This window comes from Acomys minous (assembly GCF_964271855.1).
Source record: "Acomys minous genome assembly, chromosome: 3".
NCBI classification, from domain to species: domain Eukaryota; kingdom Metazoa; phylum Chordata; class Mammalia; order Rodentia; family Muridae; genus Acomys; species Acomys minous.
In genome coordinates, this window is record NC_140485.1 from 132,767,153 (window position 1) to 132,788,028 (window position 20,876).

At 44.3% G+C, this 20,876-nt stretch overlaps 1 protein-coding gene across 18 annotated transcripts in view; it reads right to left on the reverse strand.

Annotated features, from left to right (window-relative positions):
- Nucleotides 1-20,876, reverse strand: part of SYNE1 (spectrin repeat containing nuclear envelope protein 1) — a 463,289-nt gene that overhangs the window by 244,940 nt on the left and 197,473 nt on the right. For all 18 annotated transcript variants that reach the window (XM_084774487.1, XM_084774489.1, XM_084774503.1 and 15 more), the window contains 9 exons: nucleotides 20,614-20,772; nucleotides 19,372-19,554; nucleotides 15,150-15,251; nucleotides 12,755-12,958; nucleotides 10,782-10,989; nucleotides 9,389-9,501; nucleotides 7,347-7,552; nucleotides 6,479-6,634; nucleotides 944-1,235 (listed from right to left, as the gene is read on the reverse strand). In XM_084774487.1, the coding sequence (XP_084630613.1) occupies nucleotides 944-1,235; nucleotides 6,479-6,634; nucleotides 7,347-7,552; nucleotides 9,389-9,501; nucleotides 10,782-10,989; nucleotides 12,755-12,958; nucleotides 15,150-15,251; nucleotides 19,372-19,554; nucleotides 20,614-20,772 (1,623 nt within the window). The remainder of the gene's footprint in view (nucleotides 1-943; nucleotides 1,236-6,478; nucleotides 6,635-7,346; nucleotides 7,553-9,388; nucleotides 9,502-10,781; nucleotides 10,990-12,754; nucleotides 12,959-15,149; nucleotides 15,252-19,371; nucleotides 19,555-20,613; nucleotides 20,773-20,876) is intronic.

A 20,876-nucleotide genomic window follows, 5' to 3' on the forward strand; every position in this document is an offset into this window, starting at 1 on the left:
GTCTGAAGTGAGAGTTCAGCTCACAAGCCTACAAGCCTGAAAATCTGAGTTTAATCCCCAGAACCCACACACAAAGCTGGGAGTGGTGGCATGTTCCCACATTCTTAGCTCTGGGGAGGCAGAGAGGGGCAGACCCAGAGCTTCCAGCCTAGCCCGTCACAGGAGCTTCAGGCTAATGAAAGACGCTCAAAAAACAAGGTGGATGGTGACTAAGGGGGATAGCACCACAAGCATGCAGACAATTATGCATGCACTTCTTCTTCCCCTGCCAAGGTAAATTAAGGCAGGGATATCTTGTTGTAAAATGAAAGCAATAAACATACACAGACCCTAGGCTATAATAATATAATCTAGATAGCAGAAGTATGGGGTCCAAAGATGAACTTAAATTCTTAGAAAACTCTGGGCCACCTGCCAGTAAGTACAATTTTGTTGACTGGCTTCAGCGAGTGAAAACTAATTTAGACAATGAAGACACATCTTCAAAGAGTGTAACCTCGCCTCTGTGTGTCGCCTGGCTGATTCCCACTGTTCAAGGTCATGTCTTCAAGAGGTCTGTCTTCTCTGTGTTTACAAAGAACCCTTGTCACTTCGTTCACAGTGCAGACCTGCGCTCTGCGGTAACAATTCACACACTGCTCTCTGACCTGCTGGAGCACGGGTGCTAACTACTATTTCTATATTCCTAGCAATGCTCATAGTAATCGAGTAAGTAGTAAACTTTGATTAACTACTGAATAAAGCAAGCAACCAAACAAAACTAAAGCAATTAAAACAATGTGTTCCTTTCCCCAAAAGGAGAGCAAACACTTTCTCTGAGTGTTTGATCCATCTCTCCTGTGTCTCCCATATTTTCACCTGACACTTCCCAGACTACTGGGGTCCATCCTAGCTTCTGTGCATTGAGTCAGAGCAATGGGCAGCAGCTACGGCCTGCACGTACCTGGATCTGTGACAATTGCCCTTCCAACATCTCCTTGTTCCCGCAAGTGCTGTCCGCACAAGCCAACCTGTCTTGCACATCCTTCACCCGGGACCACATGCTCTGCGCGGCTTCTTCCAGTGCTTCGTGCTCCTGCAGGGCCAGCTGACAGCTGCGCAGCCTCTCCTTGGTTACCCTGAGAAGGTTCTGGTAGCTGGTAAGGAGCTGGGTGCTCCGGCGGCCTCCCTTCCCTGCGCTGTGGCTTTCTTCACTGAGAAGCTGCCCTCTCTGGGAGAGTTTGTCAAGGGATTCTCTGGGCAAACAGAATTTCTTTTTTTAGTGGCAGCATTCTGGATCCAGGGGAATGAAAAATGACTGTTGACATTGGATCAGGAACCAGACCAGAGCTCATGGCTGATTTGACTTTCACATTAAGATGCTGGGGATCAGGCTAGCTACTTGCCTTCTTAGTGTAGTCAACATGTGTCAGGGAATATGGGTCAGTTTCCGCGATGCCTCCGTCTAAATTCCAGTGGCAGAGCCTACATCTCTCTCCGAATTCAGTCCAGAAAGTGGGCTCAGCTCATCTCTAGCATCTCCCCATTCCTGTTTGATATCCTAGCTATGAGAAGCTTTCATGTTCTGGTATAGATGGTATAGCTCAAATGTGAAGTGTCCCCCCCCATTGGTTCATGGGTTTGGGCACTTGGTTCCCAGCAGCTGGCGGGTGGAAGTTTTGGGAGGTGGAGCCTCTCCTTCATGGCAATTCTGTTTGCACATTAGTTTCTGAGATGCCTCTTCACAGCCCCACACAAGCATCCCATCCCTAGGCAGTATGCATGGCAGCCGGGGACAAACAGGCTATGTGTGCAGGACTCCTGTGCCCTTACTCCATGTCTTTTCCCTAACCTAATACACCTGTTTCTACTCACAGGTCGTCACTGTCTAGAAGCCAAGGTGACTGCATCCCCAGGACGTAACACAATGCTAGGCAGAGACCAAGGAGGAGGGAAGCTATTTTCAAATGCCATGGTAGGAGCTAATGAGCATCTTTTGTGTACCTTGAATGCTGGGTCTCTCATACTTTGGAGTTATGCTAATTGGGTCCAGAGTGGAGGGAAAAAAAAAAACTCAGCAGCAACTCAGCCAGCTGTTTTTTTTTCTATCTTAATTATAAAGTAATAATTTGTGATCATGTAAATATATGGTTGGTAAAGCGATAGTGTGGCTTATGGGCACAGTGTGCAGTGACCAAACAAAGCTGATTAATGTATCTATCATTTCACATACTTCACATATTTTCCATTTGAGATTATTTTCTTAGGGATTAAAAAAAATACAACTTTCTATTTTCAGCTCCATTCACATGCATTCAATAGACCTATGCCAGAGGGCTGGAGAGATGGCTCCAAAGACACAAGAACTACAACTGAAGCAGAAAAAAGAAGAAACCCCCACGTTTCTCGAAGGTGAGGATTGTGTTCCTTTTGTCCATCATTCCCTCATTTCTCTTTGGTTCAAAGCCCCCGGAAGCACTGACCACAGGAGCCCGAGCTTCCCATGAGCACATTCATCCAGGGAAGCCTGGGTGCTTGGCAGCAATGAGCTGTTTTGGTCAGGACTGCTGCATAACTGGGGAGGCTCAGTTAGCAAAAGTGCTCCCCACACATGCACGAGCACCTGAGTTTCAATCCCCAGAACCTGAGGAAAGCTCTGGGCTTGCTGACACATGCCTGTAATCCTAGTTCCTCGGAGACAGAGACACACGGGTCCCCAGAGCCCTCTGGCTAGTTAGCCTAGGAGAGATTTTGTCTCAAAAACTAAAAGGGAGGAAAACTTCTGTGGATACCCATTGCTGACCTCTGGTCTCTACATAATAAATGCAGGCATACATAAAACACACACACACACACACACACACACACATACACACACATACAACTATTGAATATACTAGAAAAAAGAACATAATGTGTACCGTGTACAACTCTGGCTGGTTTCTGAACAATTCTTACGTAAACGGTAACTTTTTACCTACTCTGGGAGACAGTTAGCCAACATGACTCCCCTGTGCAAGACATCAGGACATTTGTAATCAATCTGCTTAGGGAGCGGGAAGGTGGCGCTATAGTATGCCTGTTATGAGTTACATAATAATCAATATAAGACATTTAATTGCTACTAAAAAATGGTTTGCTCAACGGATAACAAACACTCCTGAGGCTCAGGTCCCTATGCCTTTTCCACAGGGTATGTCCCTCTAACTTTTGAAGATTGCCCCACTAATTTGTAAAGATTTGGCTACTTTATGACAGAAAATGTCCAGATGATTGGGAGAAGCAAGCAGCACACATGAAAGAAGTAGGGTAGCTTGGGTCAAGGTAGTGGTACATGCTCATAATCCCAGCATTTTGTAGATTGGGACAAAAAGATGGTTAGCTGGAAGCCAGCCTGGTCTACATAGTGAGACCATGAAAAACAAATAAGTAGGTGGCATAGCATGAGAATCTGAGTGAGAGGCTTTCTGCTGCTGCTGGAAGTGGCTAGTTTGTAAGGAAAGAGCCGAGTCAAACACACTGGAGGTCACTTAGCATCTGGTCCTAGTATATCTGGGACTGACACTTCAATAATTATGTATCAGTGTTACAATTATTAGCAAAACAGTAAAGGCTGGACTCAGTGGTGTGCACACTTACAATCTCAAGGCTGGGAAGTAGATGGGGTCACTAAGACTCACTAGCTAGCCAGCCTAGTTTACTTGAAGAGTCGGAGGCCAGGGAGAGACCTCCCCAAATAATAAGGTGAAGGTGTCTGAGGAACAATTGCTAGTGGCATCTTCTGGCTTCTACATGCACTTACACCCATGCACACTTGGGGCAAGGGGTGATAATGAGAGGTACAAAAAAAAAAACAAACCAATGAATGTTGTGACGGGCCACTTCCTTCAGTGTAGCTTTAAGATGATGATGTCAGGAGGAAGGGATAAAGATAAACGGCAGTGTGTGTGAAGAAATAGGGTCAAGAAGAGAAGCCATTCGCAAAGCATGGGAGGAAGGCAGGTATAGGTCTGTCTCTATTATCTTGTATCTAGACAAGAGTCAATATTGGGAAAGCAAAATACAGTTTCATTTTCAGAGAGTTAGCAAGGCTGGTGTTCTTGCTCTCTTAATTCTGTCAACATTTTCTATTTTTTCAGACAACGGGAATGAGAAGAGGGTAAGAACTGAGGTCTCTTTTGGGCTAGTGTTCAACTATAAGTGAGTATAGACCATGTGAGTCTTTCTGCTTCTGGGTTAACTCACTCAGTATGATCATTTCTAGTTCCATCCATTTGCCCACAATTTCAGGATTTCCTTGTTTTTAATAGCTAAGTTTATTCCATCGTGTAAATGAACCACAGTTTCTTTATCCATTCTTTGGCTGAGGGACATTTAGGTTGTTTCTGGGTTCTGGCTATTATGAATAAGGCTGCTATGAATATGGTTGAGCATATGTCCTTGTTGTGTGGTGGATCATCTTCTGGGTATATTCCGAGGAGATTGGGATATATGTGAGGACATCCTATTGGTACTCTAGGTGAGAGAAGTATGGGAGAATGGGGAAATAGAAGGGTCCAGAGGGTCCTAGAAACCTACAAGAAGAATATCATGATGGGTAGATCTGTACCCAGGGGGTTCTGCTCAAACTACTGCAACAACCAAGGACAATACATGCAGTAAACACTGAACTTCTACTCAGATCTAGCCAATGGACTGGACATTATTCATAGTTATGTGAAGAGCAGGGACTGACTTTGACATGAACTCTGATGTCCCTAATTTGACAACTTCCCCTTGGTGGAGAGGCCTGGTGACACTCCGAGAAAGGATAAGCAGGCTACCAAGATGAGAGTTGATAGGCTGTGACCATATGGTGGGGGGTGGGGGAGGTCCCCTTCTGTCATACACCTAGGGGAGGGGAATAGGGTGAAAGGGGGAGGAAGGAGGAGCAATGGGAGGAGACAAGCAAGGAGATAACAATTGAGATGTAATCTGAATAAATTAATAATAATAAAAAAGAACTGAGATCTCTGAAAAGTGCTCAGAGACAGGACCAAGGCACCTAGGAGCATGTCTCCATAGTTATCAAACTGGAGTGCCAACAAGTCCTTAACCTGGGGTTCCACATCTGCAGATTCAGCTGCAACATACTGAATCTGTATGTTAAATAATCATGTCTGCATTGAATGCACACAGACTTTTGCAGTATATTGTAAGTGATCAGCAGCTGATCCAAACTGTGGGAGGACACAAGCAGGTTAGATGAGGTAACACCCTTTCATGGAATCGGGTGTTTATGGATCTTGCTCTCCACTGGGGTCCTAGACACAGCTCCCCAGATACTGTGGGATAATTTTAGTCATGACATATGTTCTGCCAGGCATTTGTTTACAAGATTGTTCTTCAAGACCATGGACGCTGGCATAGTGGACCATAAACCGGGCTCAGTGGAAATGGAAAAGGGCCGCGATCTTCTGAAGGTCGCTCTGATTTCAGTGCTTTGTTTGATTATGCAGGGTGGGCCCTGCTGTTTTCTGCCTCACAGACAAGCACGGGGTGGGGCTGGGGGGTGTGGAGGGGCCATCTTTAAGGAGCCCAAGTTCCAGATCAAGCTGCACTCGTTGGCAGGAAGCCTTTTACCTTACAATACAGGCAAAGGGGGAAGGTTCCAGGAGTGAAGCAAGAACAAAGGATCAAAACACTGCAAAACACTGCAGATGGCGTTGGTGTCAAATGAAAAGGGCACTGTACCCAGGAGAGGAGCCAGGGCAGCAATAAAGAGAGACTGTAGGGGAAGGAGACCGAGGGAGGGCGGGACCCGGCGGCCACAGGTCTCACGGCACTGATGATATGTAAGGATGTGTGAATAGCACAGGGCTGGAAGCTACAGTGTGTGAAGACATGTATGGGGGTGGGGGTGGGGCTCCAGCTGTATTTTTCTCAGTGTGACTGTGTAGTCCTTTCTTATGTCAGCTTCTTCTGGTGGTAAGGAACACAAGCTGATCCCAGGAGGGGAAGTTTAGCATGCATCATCATCGTCATCATCATCATCATCACCATCATCTCTTTTTATTATACTATTATTAACAGGGTTTCTCTGTGTAGCCTTGGCTGTCCTGGACTTGCTCAGTAGACCAGGGTGCCCTCGAACTCACAATGATCCGCCTGCCTCTGCCTCCCTGAGTGCTGGGATCACAGGTGTGCGCCACTGCTCCCAGCCAGTATTCTTTATAAAATCTCTAAGAATTAAGTCAAAGTTAGAGAGATAAGGGAGCAGCCTAACTTAGAGCAAAGGGAGAGGAAACTAGCATGTAAATGAGCTACTTACTCCTAGCCCCACTTCCTGCAGAATACCACGCTACCATAAGCAATGCAGCCTGGTAGTTGAGCTATTCAGGAACAGAAGAAATCGGTACCAACAACCAACCAGTAAGAGCAACCAAGAATCAAGCCACTAACTAACTAACCAGGCAAAAGCGTTCGCAAATCAATACCCCCCTCTGTTTCTGCTCCACACCTGGCAGCCAGGAGTTCTCCCAGGAACATCTCGACCTTATGGATTTCGTGTTTCTTCTCCGGAATATGCTGTTTCCTCTCCCCCAAGTTTTCTGTGTTCAGCCTTTCCTCCATCTCATGGATCCATAAGCTCAGCTTTCTGTGCTGGTCCTCAAAGCTGGAGGAGAAACAAACATCTCAGAAAGCTCTTAATGCGTCTGCTACTGTCCCAACAGCTGAGGTCACAACCCCTTCTTTGAGGCAACTAAGGCCTCATGAATTTTCAACTTATACAGCGAATTCAACAAGAAGCTTGCTTAACTGGTCGCATGGTCACAAGGAAGACAGCCTGATCCTACGGATGTCCTTTCTCCCTGTACCATGGAGTTCGCTCTCCAGTGTTAAATCCTCTTCCACTGGTGTGTGTGTGTGTGTGTGTGTGTGTGTGTGTGTGTGTGTGTGTGTGTGTGTATGTATGTGTGTGTGTGTGTATGTGTAAGTAACTGACTGGGCTCTTGATCCATAAAATTCAATAGCTGTTTTCTACCAAGAGTATCCCAGTAAACATGGCTACAAAAAAAAAATTGGCTATTGTACCCTGAGTTAGCCAAATTGACTAAAATGGCATGTAGCCAGGTCATTTATGATTACCCATGGATATAATTACTTGGCTTTTTTTCATACATTGGAAATAAAGCCAAATGAAAATTTCAAAGGCAGTCATCAATTATTATTAGAAATAACCTGTTCTTAAGGCAGGTCAACATTCACTATAATTCAACCTCATGGTTCAAATACTGTTTGTGGCTTCACATGAGCTGTTCCACTCTGTGTTTGAAAAGCCCGCCTCTGTGTGATGAAACCAACCCACATTTATTACAATAACCTACCTGCCGAGCTCTGCAGCACAGTCCTGGAGAGCCTGCTTATCTTTAAGGCATCGTTTCAGGAAAGCTTGGAACTCTTCATTGGCTTTTGTGATCTGCTCCTGGATGCTGCTAACGACTTGCTTGGGCAGATGTGCGTACAAAGTTTGTCCTTCCTGAGTCACCGCATCCAGCTTGTGCTGCCCATCACTGACTGAATCCAAGACACCCTGGAAGCCAAGGCAATACAGATATCTGCTGTTATAAATGGGATTCTTCATTACAGTGCTGAGCTGAGACAATAAAGTGAGCGGGGAAGCAAAGCCTAGTCCAGAGGGAAAAGGTCTAACGAGGCTAGATTGAGAAGGATGGATGCAGCTGGATAAAACTGAGGGTCCTCACTGAGGCAGTGCAAGACAGGGAAGCAATAGGAACTGGGGAGAAATGGAAAACAGTAAGCTGGATAAGAGGCAGTTCCCACCAGGGCCCCATTCTCAAGTGTTTTCCTGTTCTTAATGCTCCAGTCTCCAGGCTCAGCTCCCATTTCCTCAAGCGGTTAGTGCAACAGATCTCTAACCAGACTCTTCCTTCTCATCTCTGGTCTGCTCTACATGAAGACCAGTCCTCAGAACAGGACCTTCCTGGCCCCGCACACACCTCTTCTTTAGAAGATCTGTGCCCAGCCTTCCACAAAGCAAGGGGAACCCAGAATTCAGTGCTGATCATGTCTCCCTTGAATTCCAGAATGCTCCTTCAACTGTCACCTGGACATTTCTGTGTGGAATTCCACAATGTGGAGGACAGTTCCATGTTTGAATTTACCATCCCTCTGCAAAACCAGCCCTGTGCATGAAACAATAACCTGACTCCTAGTACAGTGGGTTATTGATAGTATTTTATGATCCAAGGGGCCATACAAATCACATGTACCTTAATGGGGAATTTTGGGGGATAGTTGTTTTATGGAGAATTGGCTAGCCTTAACTTAAGAGCCTCTTGTTGGCATCCTGGGTGCTGAGGTTACAGACTTGTACCACCACAATGGGCCCCATTGATTTAAAAAAGTAAATAAACATTGGTTTTTACAATACTTATCATTGTGCTGTACTCAGATAAGTAGCTATGAATAATTGACCAAAATCTCACTTGATCCTATCTTCTGAAAGCTCATCTTGACTTCTGCTTTAAAATAGCTGTCTTCCTGTATGCATATATTTTCCTTCATTAGTCCAACTCAAATAGCCTGTAATAGCCATTATTCTGACTTGAAAACATTTTCAAACTTAGACCACAAATTAAGAAAATAGGAAAAGGGCACAAGGTAATTTTTCCTTTTAAAAATAGACAATAAAAAAACTCCTAAAAGTTGCTAAATAGTGCTGGGAAAATATGGTTTTTTTTCCTGTGACAACAATTAAAATAAAGTTTTACTTTGAATGACTTTTACCGGATTGTCAGGTGGTTAAAAACACAAGGAGATGGATCTAGACAGTTTATAGCTTGCTTTTGTTTTCTCTATGACTTCTCCTGTTGCTTAACCCCTTCCAACTCAACAGTCCAACTTCATGATGGGAAGGAAAAGAGATGGACCAAAATAAGAAGGTTCAGGAAAAGAAACAGTCAAGGTCTGGTTCAAGAAAGTGTTTGGGAGAAGTAACGGTGTAATCAGTACCACAGCATCCATATCAGCACCACAACATCCATATCAGCACCACAGCATCCATATCAGCACTACAGCATCCACATCAGCACCACAGCATCCACATCAGTACCACAGCATCCATATCAGCACCACAGCATCCACATCAGCACCACAGCATCCACATCACCACCACAGCATCCATATCAGTACCACAGCATCCATATCAGCACCACAGCATCCATATCAGCACCACAGCATCCACATCAGCACCACAGCATCCACATCAGTACCACAGCATCCATATCAGCACCACAGCATCCACATCAGCACCACAACATCCACATCAGCACCATAACATCCACATCAGCACCACAGCATCCATATCAGCACCACAGGATATATCTGAGGACCACAGCATCCATACCTGAAGATCATGGAGCCTGGCTTCCAGAACTTGGCTGTCACCAGTTAAATGAGAAGATTTTCTGGCTGCTTCTTTTGCTCCTAAAAACCATTCTTGGAATTCTTGCATAGAACCTTTTGAAAATAATGAAAAGCAGAGGTAAATCCAAAATGCTGAGTGAGCTCCTAGGACTTTTACAATGAATTATTTCGCTATTCCATCCCTTTCCATCTTGCTTTGTAAAACACTCCAAAAAGAAAATAATATGGAAAGTGTTATAACGTGATCTGCAGCCAGGCATATTTATGGTGGAATGGAGAAGTTACCTCTAAGAGACTGAAAAGCAACAGAGTTATTGGAATGCTTGACTTCCCATTATATTCCTTTATTTTGGGAAAGAGTTTATAAGAATGCCAGGAACAACATTCTCAGGAGTGTTAAAGACACGTGCGCACATGTACATATGTATGTATGTGCATGTGTATGCATGTGTGTGGAAGCCAGAAGTCTACCACAGCTGTTTCCCTCTCTTTCTCTCTGACTTTATTTTGTATGATAGAGTCCATCAGTGAATGTGTACTTCATAGACTCAGCCAGAGGGCTGTCTAGGGTTCTCCAGGGATCCACCCAGCACTGAGAAAAGAGACACATGCCACCAGAGTCAGCTTTTGATACGGAGGCAGGGGCTCCCTACTGGGCTGACTCCCGAGGCCTGAACAGTCCTCTCCCAGCCCTGAAAGACTGGCTTTCCTCAGGGCCTTGGCATGAACCACTGACTTAGAAAGCCACTATGTTCCCACATCAGAGTGGAACATGGCTTCTCAGAAGCAAAGATGGGAAGTGGGAAGTTTCTGGACCATATGGCTGCCATTGCTATGGCTTCTTCTAGCATCCAAGTTTATGGCAACAAGCCATCCTAGCATGACAAAGTATCCCTAGCTGTTTGGGTAACAGTTGCTGACTGCGTGAACAGAGGTAGCTCTTCACATGCATAAGCTACTATGTAGAAGGTCCAGATAAAATTAAGTGGTGGCACATGTCTTTAATTCCAGCACTCGGGAGGCAGAGCCAGGTGGATCGCTGTGAGTTCGAGACCAGCCTGGCCTAAAAAGCAAGTCTAAGACAGCCAGGGCTACACAGAGAAATCCTGTCTCAAAAATAAAATAAAATAAAATAAAATAAATTAATAAATTTAGAATCATCAAAATGGGTATACTCCAAGGAGAAAGGGGGAACATTCTCTAAAAGGCTAGAGTGTCTGGAATAGAACTTTTGTTACTCAAATCTCAGAGCATAAATGAATTTAAGTCTCACTGGAAGGTTTGTTCAAACTTTTGCTGGCAGGTTCTGAACAGCATTTGGTCCAAATCCCTTCTCATAAACAGATGATTCAGACTAAAGCCCTTCAGCTCACCACTGAAGTGTTTTTCCAGAGAGTCCTGCACGCTGGCCTGGGTTTGGGAGCATAGCTGGCTCGTGGCTTCATGTTTCTTTATTAGCCCAGTCATTGCCCGGCCCAGGCTCTCCAACTCCACTGAGTGGTACTTCCGGCACAGACTGTTGAGATTTTCTTGGGTGGAGCTGATGTTGTTTTGTTGACTTTGAAGTTCTTTTTGTATATCCTACATGATGAAAGGATACTGTAAATATACTGTGAAGGATGCTCTTCCTGTTCAAGAGCTATACTGTAATTATTTGACTCTGGTATGGGTTTAGGATCTGAAATGAACAGTGTTGAAATTTCCTGAGTTGTATATACCTGTGGGTGGGGTTTTAAAGCTTCTTCTATATGGTGAGGCACTGTACCCATGAAATCTTGTCAGGGTGGTCCCCTAAGCAAGATATGTACAATGAAATGACTGCACCAGCTGCCATCTCGTCATGGGTGGAAGGACTCTCACGAGGCCTCATCCCTAGACAAAGAGCTACAGGAAGTCAATGGCTGCTAAGAGAGGGAGAACCAACTTTCTCTGGGGACAGGGTCCCAGACAGGTTAGCTAGCCTCAGGTAGTCAGCTCTAAACACATGTATATATGATCAACACTAAACAGACTCAGTAGCGCTCTCTCTCTCTCTCTCTCTCTCTCTCTCTCTCTCTCTCTCTCCCTCTCTCCCTTCTTCCATCCCTCCCTTTCCCTCCTCTGTCCTTCTCTCTCTAAAGACAGTTTGGGTCCCCATGCTTGTCCAGCAGGCAGGTTACCAACTGAGCTGTCTCACAGTCCTGTACCTTGGGAACAAACAGCTATTGGAAAGTGGTTAGAATCTGGGCTGCAGTCTGTGATCTCGAACAAACTTAGCAGGTTGTCATAGTTGCTCAGCTATGATCTTGAGTTCAAGTTCTACATTAGGAACTAGTGCAGCTCACAGTGGTCAGTGGGTCACTGTGTGCTTTTGTGTAGGGATCAGAGGCTATGCGGACACACCAGCAGTTGATTTAAAGCCCTGTGACCTTGGCTGCACTGTAGTATAAAACTATGCTAAGGAAGAAGAGTGGCCAGGGCTGGAGAGCTGGCTCAGTGGCTAAAAGTTTATGCTACTTTCACAGAGGAGCCAAGCTGGTTCCCAACACCCAGGTTGGGAGGCTCACAACCACCTTTAACTCCTGCTCCAAACCCTCTTCTGCACCATATGGGCACCTGGACTCACATGTGAAAACACACACACACACACACACACACACACACACACACACACACACACACACGATGAAAGAAAGAGATCTTTTTTTGAAAGGACAATGTTAAAAAGTGAATACAATATGGATACTTTACAAATGGTTGAGCGGAATTGTCATCTGTTAAAGAGAGGCCAAAGGATGATTTCTTCACTTAAAAAATTACAGCACTCTATAGATGAATTAAGCACAAAGATAATTAAGTGGTGAAAAACTATTTGAGGTTCAAGCTTAAAAAACTGATACATAGTCAAACAAGCTTTCCACAGGCTTCACCCTTTTACAAAAGAAATATATATATATACACATTTTCAACATTGTTCTTTTGAAAAAGATCTCTTTCCCTCTTCCTGTGTGTGTATATGTATATATCATGTAATATATACACTATGTACATATACAACATATAATATATATACTATATACATAATATATACCATATAAATACAAATATACACACACATATATGCATAGCTGGCAGGCAGGGCCTACAGCAGTGTATGCTGCCTACCCATCTTTCACTTTTTTATGCTTGCATTTAGTTCTCAGGCCACTTCCTCTTCTTTGCCTAATATTATGAGTTAGTTAGTCTGGGTGTTAATATTTGAAATGTGGGCAACTGAAAGCAGACGTTACATCTTTATCATAACTGCAAAATAGGAGAACGGACATAGACTTCAAGTGAAAATGATGAAAGATAGTTTTCGACCTACCTTGACTTTCTTCAGCCCTTCACAAGTCCTGGTTTGGGCGCATCTGGTCAGTGACTCCTCCACATTGGTCAGCCACGTTGTTATGTCCTTGACAAATCTCTCCACTTGGGCGCTTTGAGCAGTGAAATCCTTCAGGGTTCCCTTGGCTTCCTCGGTGACTTCTTTGGCGTGCTCGAGCATCTGCCGTAAGTCTGCTTCTATAAACTGAATACAAAGCTCGGTTTCGTGAAGACCTGGGAGGGCTAAGAGCATACTCACTCGCTAGGAATTCTGCTTACGTGTGACTCCATCACGAACACGGTCGGCTCGCCAGGGAAGCCACTCCAATACTAACAGCTTTTCCCAGGCCGGGAAAGCAGGGAGTGTGGGCTGCCAAGCATATCGTGTGAAGGGAAAGAGCAGGGCTGCAGCTAGCCCTTCACCTGAATGGAGTGTGGTTTTGATGGAGGTTCCAGGGAAGACGAAACAGCATTCTAAAAGAAAATCTGGACCAGAAGTCTGCTGCTGAGTCTCCACAAGGGACGCTCACTCACACAGGCATGCCTGGATGTGGCTCTGACTGGGGGGAAACCCATCATAGGATTCAACAGCGGAGCAATTCTATCCTGTAAGATGTGTGGTACGGCTATTTGTTTTCTTCTGGGATGAGGTATTTCAGGAAAGTTGGGTTTTTTTTTGTGGCTCTTTAGCTAATAAAGAGACTTAATAACTACTCTAAACCAAAAGACAGGTCTCAATCCCACAACTCAAAGATCAGTGCTGTTGGCAAAAGCATCAAACATAAAGGCTTGCTGTGTTTTTTAACTCCTAGCTCAGAGCTGCTGTGAGCCACTAGCTCAGACCCTCTTTTCTTCTTGCGTTGCTGTTGCTGTGCCCTTCCATCCCTGCTTGGCACAGCTGGAGCCTCCACAGACCTGGACTGGCTGGAGCTGGGAGAGGGCCTCTGAACTGCAGACTCACAGATGAGTGTGGGCTGCCTCTCACAGCCCCTGCTTTTCTCTCTCGGCTGTGGGTTTTTCCGGAGAATGTCCTCATTGCTGACACCACACACACACACACACACACACCACGCAGCTTTAGGTCCCTGGATGGACGCGTACACTCTGTACTGCCTCTTTACTCCGTCTTTTCTCAGGCCTCAGCATCTCTGATGCCTTCTTAGTTAGGCCAGCTTTCCTCACACTGTGGGCTCTAAGGGTGGTCTCCTCCTTCACTCGTACCTTCTGGGCTGAGGCCACATGCTGGCACTCACCCCCACCCCAGCTGCCACCACAAGGGCTGCTGACATGGCAGGCCACCCATACCAGCATTTACATCAGAAGTCAGCCAGCCAGCTTGGCAAGGGTCTAGAAACCAGATGCTAGTGGCTGCCAGCTGCAAGGGGCAAGTTATGCTGCCCTCGAAGTGGTGTCACAGAAGTCTTTCTACCTATACCATACTTGAGGGCAGTGATTAAGCCCTATCAGTCACCCTACATCCTTGGGGTGGGGGAGGGGGCAAGAGAGAGAAAAGCAAGGGGAGGTGCTGAGGGACAAATAGTAGCATTCACCCCAAATCCTTGCTGAGTCCTCACTGTGTAATAGTTTGTTTGCCCACAGATGTCCCACATATATGTGACAGTGGTCATCATCCCCTTTTGTCAGTTGTGAATAGGAATGTCGCTTCCTTTGCTTAAGGTGACATGTCCCACACTCCCATGCATGTCTGAGATCAGTGCAAGACATGGCTAAGTCAGTTAAAGAAAAAAATCAAAGACAGTGGTACAAAAAGAGAAAACAGAGAAAATCCATGAATATAGCTTCTAAAAAAAAAGTATGGAAAGGTACCCCAGGGACCAGAGACCTCAGCCAGGAGCTAGTGAGGCTGTTGGCCAAAGCAGACCTACCACAGTGGGTGGGTCTGGCCAACCCAGCTCTTCCTGACCGACCTGCCTTGATGTTCCTGGGACTGGGACAGGCCGTGAAGGGAAGGTAGCAGTCCTGACTCTGTCCCCAGGCCCAGTTACTATGTAGACAAATTAGCATATTATTAGTAAGAACACATGCACATTAAGGGGGGGGGATTCTATTCATGTCTAAACAGAAAACGTACCAAGAAACAATCAGGTTGATAATGCATCCAAAATTAGTAAGAATAGGATTACTCTTATTATAACATTATAATGTTTGAATTGTAAATATATAATAAATATTGGCACCTAGAATCTCACTGGTGTTAATGTTTAACCCCTATACATGAAAAAGCCTACATTTGCCAGGAATTATGGTGATATAGACACACAAACACACACACACACACACACACACACACACACACACACACACACACACACATTTTGGGAGCAAGGACTATGTGATTGGCTCTCATGTGTTATTTATTAGAAATATGTGCTTACCTGAAGGTCTGTTGGTGTTTCTGGATTTTTTGTTAGTTCTTTAAGATCACTGATTTTGGAATGCAGTTCTTCCAATTTCAAGGCTTTGTTTTTAACTTCAGACTATGAAAGCAAAGACACAGGGAAAGGCATCACTAATCTAAAGATGGACAGGCTACGCTTGGCCTCTCATGCTGAGAGCTGTCACGATGCCAGCTTCAAGCGGTACTTAGAAAATCTGCTCCACTTCTTCACAAGCATGGAAAATGTTACCATTAAAGTTCACTGAATAAGAGGGGATATGTGGGTATTTCTTCCTCCACACCCTCCTTTACTGGAAAAGAAGATCCCCTGGAAAAAATGAAATACTGACCAAAAGCGGTGAGTCAGTGAAGAGACGTCTACTAGGCCACAGTGTATTCATTAGCAGTATTATTACTAGTTACTATGGTAATGGTAAAGTCTTACAGAAGCATGCTCACACAAATGCATACCAAAGTGCCCAGTGACTGTCAACAGTACACAGAAGATACACTTCAGACAAATACTTACAGGACCTTGAAGCAGAGATAATTTCCCCCGCCTTTTTTTTTTGCATCAACAATTAAAACACACACACACACACACACACACACACACACACACACACACACACACACAAATCAAACCAAAAATCCTTATTGAGCAAAGATGCTTATAAGCTTCATAGTTTTAAATCACAAAAGAATATTTGATCAAAGAGCCCTCTCGGCTTGAAAAACAGAATTTAGTGTTTTGTGGTCACAGAGCTTCCAATGGCCTGAGCCCAGGATGCAGTTCTCTGTGACAATGTGGAATGCACTGCCTTTTACAGAAGCAGCCAGCAGCTAGGGAAGTCACCACTGAGCTACACTCATTTGGGGCAGGTCGGAAGAGAGGCCCAGCGGTAGGAAAGACAGGGCCAGGTACTGGGTTGGTTCCTGATTCACTAACTGGCACGTCACACAGTCAGCGACAAAAAGCCCATCTCAGAGAGATTGAACCTTTCCACGCCAAGTAAGGGCTTGAGGCACCCAGAGAGCAGAGTTTCTGCAGTCATCAACAGAAGGCTGGCTTGACAACTTCCTGCCCATGAAGTATTTGCCACCACTGCAGGCTCTAAGCAGGATGCCACCACCCCTGGGGAGCAGGAAGGCACACCTTAGGGCAGCCCAGCATTCCATGGCATGCCCTGTGTCTGCTGCAGATGTAAGAGACACCAAGAATCCAAAGGCTTAGGGCATGCTAATATGTATAAAAATTATTAATAAATGATGATAGTTTGGAGGACATGGTCTTGCTATGTGACCATGCTAGCCTGAAATGTGTAACCATCTGTCTGGCTCAGCCTCCCACATACTGAGCTTATAGATTTGAACAACCACACCTGGCAAAAATAAATGATATATTTTGAGTATTCATTAATTTTGCTTTTAATGGATTTTATTTAGCCGTGAATTCATTGACAACTGGGCTTTTGAAATGTATCTAATGTATCTAAGTGTTTTGCCTTCATGTATGTATGTGCAGTGTGTGCCTGTCTTGTGCCCACTGAGGCCAGAAGCTGGATCCACAGGAACTGCAGGCACAGATGGTTGTGAGCTTCCATATTGGTGCTGGGAACTGAACCCAGGCTGGTCCTCTACAGGAGCAGCAGGTACTCTTAGCCACAGAGCCCTACAATTAGTTTTTCTTTTTTTTTAAAGATTTATTTCACTTTTAAAATTGTGTGCATGTGTGCATATGTGTGTTTGTGTGTGCACACACATGTGCATGTGTGTGTTCAGGTGTGCTGGTATATTTGTGTGTGTGCACATAAATGGAGGTGCCTATGGAGGCTAGAGGCATTGGATTCTCCTGGAGTTACATGGTTCTGTGAACTTACTGATATGGGTGCTGGGAATTGGTTTTAGGTCCTCTGTAAGAGCAATAAGGTTTTAGCCATTCAATTGGGTTGCTTAACTTTTTAAAAATTATTTTATGGCATGGGTGTTTTGTCTGCATGTATGTCTGTGCACCACCTCCTGGAGAGGCCAGAAGCAGGTGTCTGGCCCCCTGGAACTGTTACAGATGGTTGCGGGTGATGGGATTTGAACCTGGGTTCTCTGGAAGAGCAGTCAATGCTTTTAAGTAACAAGCCATCTCTCCAGCCGACATTTTTTTTTTTTAGACAACTGTGTTTAATGCCGGCTTAGAAAATTCCTAACAACCAATTTTTGTGAGCCTGAATGCCTGAGTCCAGCACAGATCACTATATGAGCTGTGATGCTAATTTTAACACCAGCAATAGCAACTGCAAAGACCTTGGGATTCTTTATTAGGTCTGAGTGTGTAGTCGCCATAGTTTTCTTGAGTTCTGATACGCTTATAAGTTGGAATTGATTTACAAAATCTCTCAAAAACGATTTGAGTCAGAGATGCCAGGTCACTTAGGCAGTACATGTAAATCAGACTCCAGTCATTTACTCATTTGGTTCTTTGTATGTCCCAGGTCTCTCCCCAGCTGCAGAGATGTGAACAGGTTCTTCTTTACCAAGAGGACAGTCACTTACATGCCTTTGGAAACAGCTCTCTCTATATATTTCTACTCATGGCCCAATTGCCACTGTATTTTTAATAATTGTGTGTAATATGTATTCACATGTGTGTATGGATGGGCCTATGTGCAGATGTGTGCAGCCATGTGCGAGGGCCAGAGGTCAACACTGAGTATCTTCCTCAATTGCTCCCTATCTTCTATATGGAGGCAGGGTCTCTCAGTTGAGCCCAGAGCTCATTGATTTGGAAACTCTGACTAGCCAGCTTGTTCTAGGGGTCCCCTGCCACTGCCACTTGGAGATGGGCTTACAGGTGACCACCACACTCACAGGCTTTTACGAGAGGTCTGGGGATCTAAGATCAGGGTCTCATGCCTGCACAGGAAACACTTTACCTGCCATAAACACCATCACCAAAAGCAATCTGGGGAGGAAAGAGTTTATTTTTATTTTTTGCTCTATCACCAAGGGAAGCAGAAGAAGAGGCAGGAACCATAGATGAAAGCTGTGGACTGGCTTGCTCTCTCTGTCTGGTTCAGCTTGCTCTTTCATGCAACCCAAGGCCTAGGGATGCCCCTCCTACATAAATCATTAGTCAAGAAATGCCCTAGAGGCCAATCTGATGAAGGCAGTTCCTCAGCTGAGGGTCCCTCTTCCCAGATGACACTAGTTTGGTATCAAGTGGCCAAATAATAATAATAATAATAATAATAATAATAATAATAATAATAATAATAATGATAACCAGCATAAATTTTGCCAAGACTTTCATGAGTGTTTTTTTTAATCAATGCAAAACATGGCATTGAAAGTAGTTTAAAGTAAATAAGCAAGTGAAAAAAAATTTAAAGGCCAGGCACTTTCTAACTTTATTTTTTTCTAGTTCCGTAAATAAAGTGTAACATAGCACCAAACATAACCCCAGCACAATATAAGTTCTCAGTGAAAGGTTTTGTTTTGTTTTGTCTTTTCTGACTGAAGAACAATATATAGAAAGTGTTACAAATGCTTGCTCTTAGGGTTTCACAAAGGAAGGTATCATATTATCAGAATAATTGGACATTTTATGAAGCTTTCTTTTCTTTTCTACTAATGTTTGAAGTCCGCCCCCCCCCCCCAATATGGGTTGAGTGAAAAATGTCCCCATATGTGTGTGTGTGTGTTGGAAGACTTGCCGGCCACTTGGTGGCGCTGCTTAGAAAAGTCATAGATGCTTCAGGAGCAAAGCCTTGCCACAGGGTGGGGTGCCAACAGGGCGGACTTTGAGGGTTTATACCCTAACCCTACTTTCAGATTTCTCTCTACTTCCTGTGTGGAGATGAAATGTGCTTGGCCAGCCTCACACTCCTGCTGTGTGGAGATGAAATGTGGGCAGCCAGCCTCACACATGCTCTTCTTGCCATGATGCACTGAGCGTAAACCCTTTCTCTCCAAAGCTGATTTCTGTCAGGGTATCTTATCACAGCAACAGAAAAATCACTAATACAAGCCACCGCCTCAGAAATAATTTTTAAAAAATGTTTAACTAGAGCCTAATATGTTTTAAATCAAAAGCTGAAGAAGTTAGGTGACTTTTGTCATGGTCATCCATGTCTTTGAGAGACAGAATGGACTTAGGAATACGCATTTTTTTTCTTGTTTCATATAAAGATGTATCCCTACCTCCAGGTGTACAGACTGTCAGTTACCTCAAATTCTTTCAGGAATTCCTCAGCTCTGAGGCTGTCGTTCAGGTCGCTGATGTTTTCAGCCAGCTGCGGAAGGGAGCTGTTGGACCACCCTTCAATCTCATCTTTACTTGAAAGGACATCATCCCAGATGGACAGGCTCACCCTCAACCTGTCCATGTTTTCGTCAATTCTCTCTGAGACCTGGCAAAGAAAATGGGAGCCGGGTCATGAAAATGTGAGGTTCTGGGACCCTTGCTCTGCCCAAAAATGCTTTCCTGGTAAGACAAATTATATTCTGACAAAGTCTTAAAGTAATTATTGTACATTAATTGGTGTACCTTAAATGCTAACCAATATGAAGAGTGAATCCTTTGATGGGAGAATCGTTTGAATTCTGAGACATTCACTTTTCATTTATTTAAGTTGGGAGTACTAATGACAAAGGGTATTTTAGGATGCACAGAAGTGTCCCTTGCTACATAAGAGTCTAGAGCAATGAGCTCTCTCTCTGTGGGTTGGCCTTATACTTTCTTTCTTTTAAAAAAAAACAAACTTATTTTATGTGTATGGATGTTTTGCCTACTTGTACGTATGTGTACCAGATGTGTGCAGTGCCTGCAGAGGCCAGAAGAGGGTGTCGTGTATCCCCTGTTACTAGGGTTACAGATGGCAGTGAGCCACTGTGTGAGGGCTGGGAATCAGACCTGGGTCTTCTTACAAGAGCAGCCAGTGCTCTTGACCTCTGAGCCATCTTTCCAGCCCTGTGTTTATTTCTAGAGCATCATTAAAGTACTTTTATTTGTTAAGTTGTGATATATACCCATGGGCATTAATTAGACTTGAACATACCTATGATGAAGAAAATATGCAACATCTGGTCACGGGGCTGCAGAATAATGGTGCAAGAGCTAAAAGCCACACCTTTAAATACAAGCCTGATGCTCTTCAGTGCAAACTACAGACTCTGCACTGTAAGGTGCTATTTATTGTGATTTGATTTTCTATAGGATATGGATAAATTATCTGATTTTTGCTGATTTAACACCAACATTTGGAAATGGGAAACATTCTGAGTTGTAACTTATTATGCCTGGGGTTATTAAATAGAATTCCAGAAACCTGTTGCTAGGTTTTGTCAACTATTATGTGAATGTCATTTCCTTCACTTTGGAGTTGACTCAGCTCTCTGGTTAATCCTTTGCCAGCTGGACTGAGGGACCTGTGCGTAATCCACTCAAGGACACCAGGGGGCGCGCTTACGTCCAGCCACTTGTCCAGGGTGCTCTCCATGTCTGTCTTGACCAAGCTGAAATCCCCGCTGTGGATTTTTTTCAGCTCAGATAGCAAATGTTTGCCTTTGGTGGTAAAACTATCCAGTTCTTTCTGTTTAGAATTCATCTCGTTCCTGGCAGTTTCATGCTGTGGACATAAGTGTTTCTTTAATTATTAAAACAACCAGTGATAAGGATTTAAAAACATTTGCCTCTAAGAGATGCATTTTGTTCTGCTTTTTGCAGAAATTA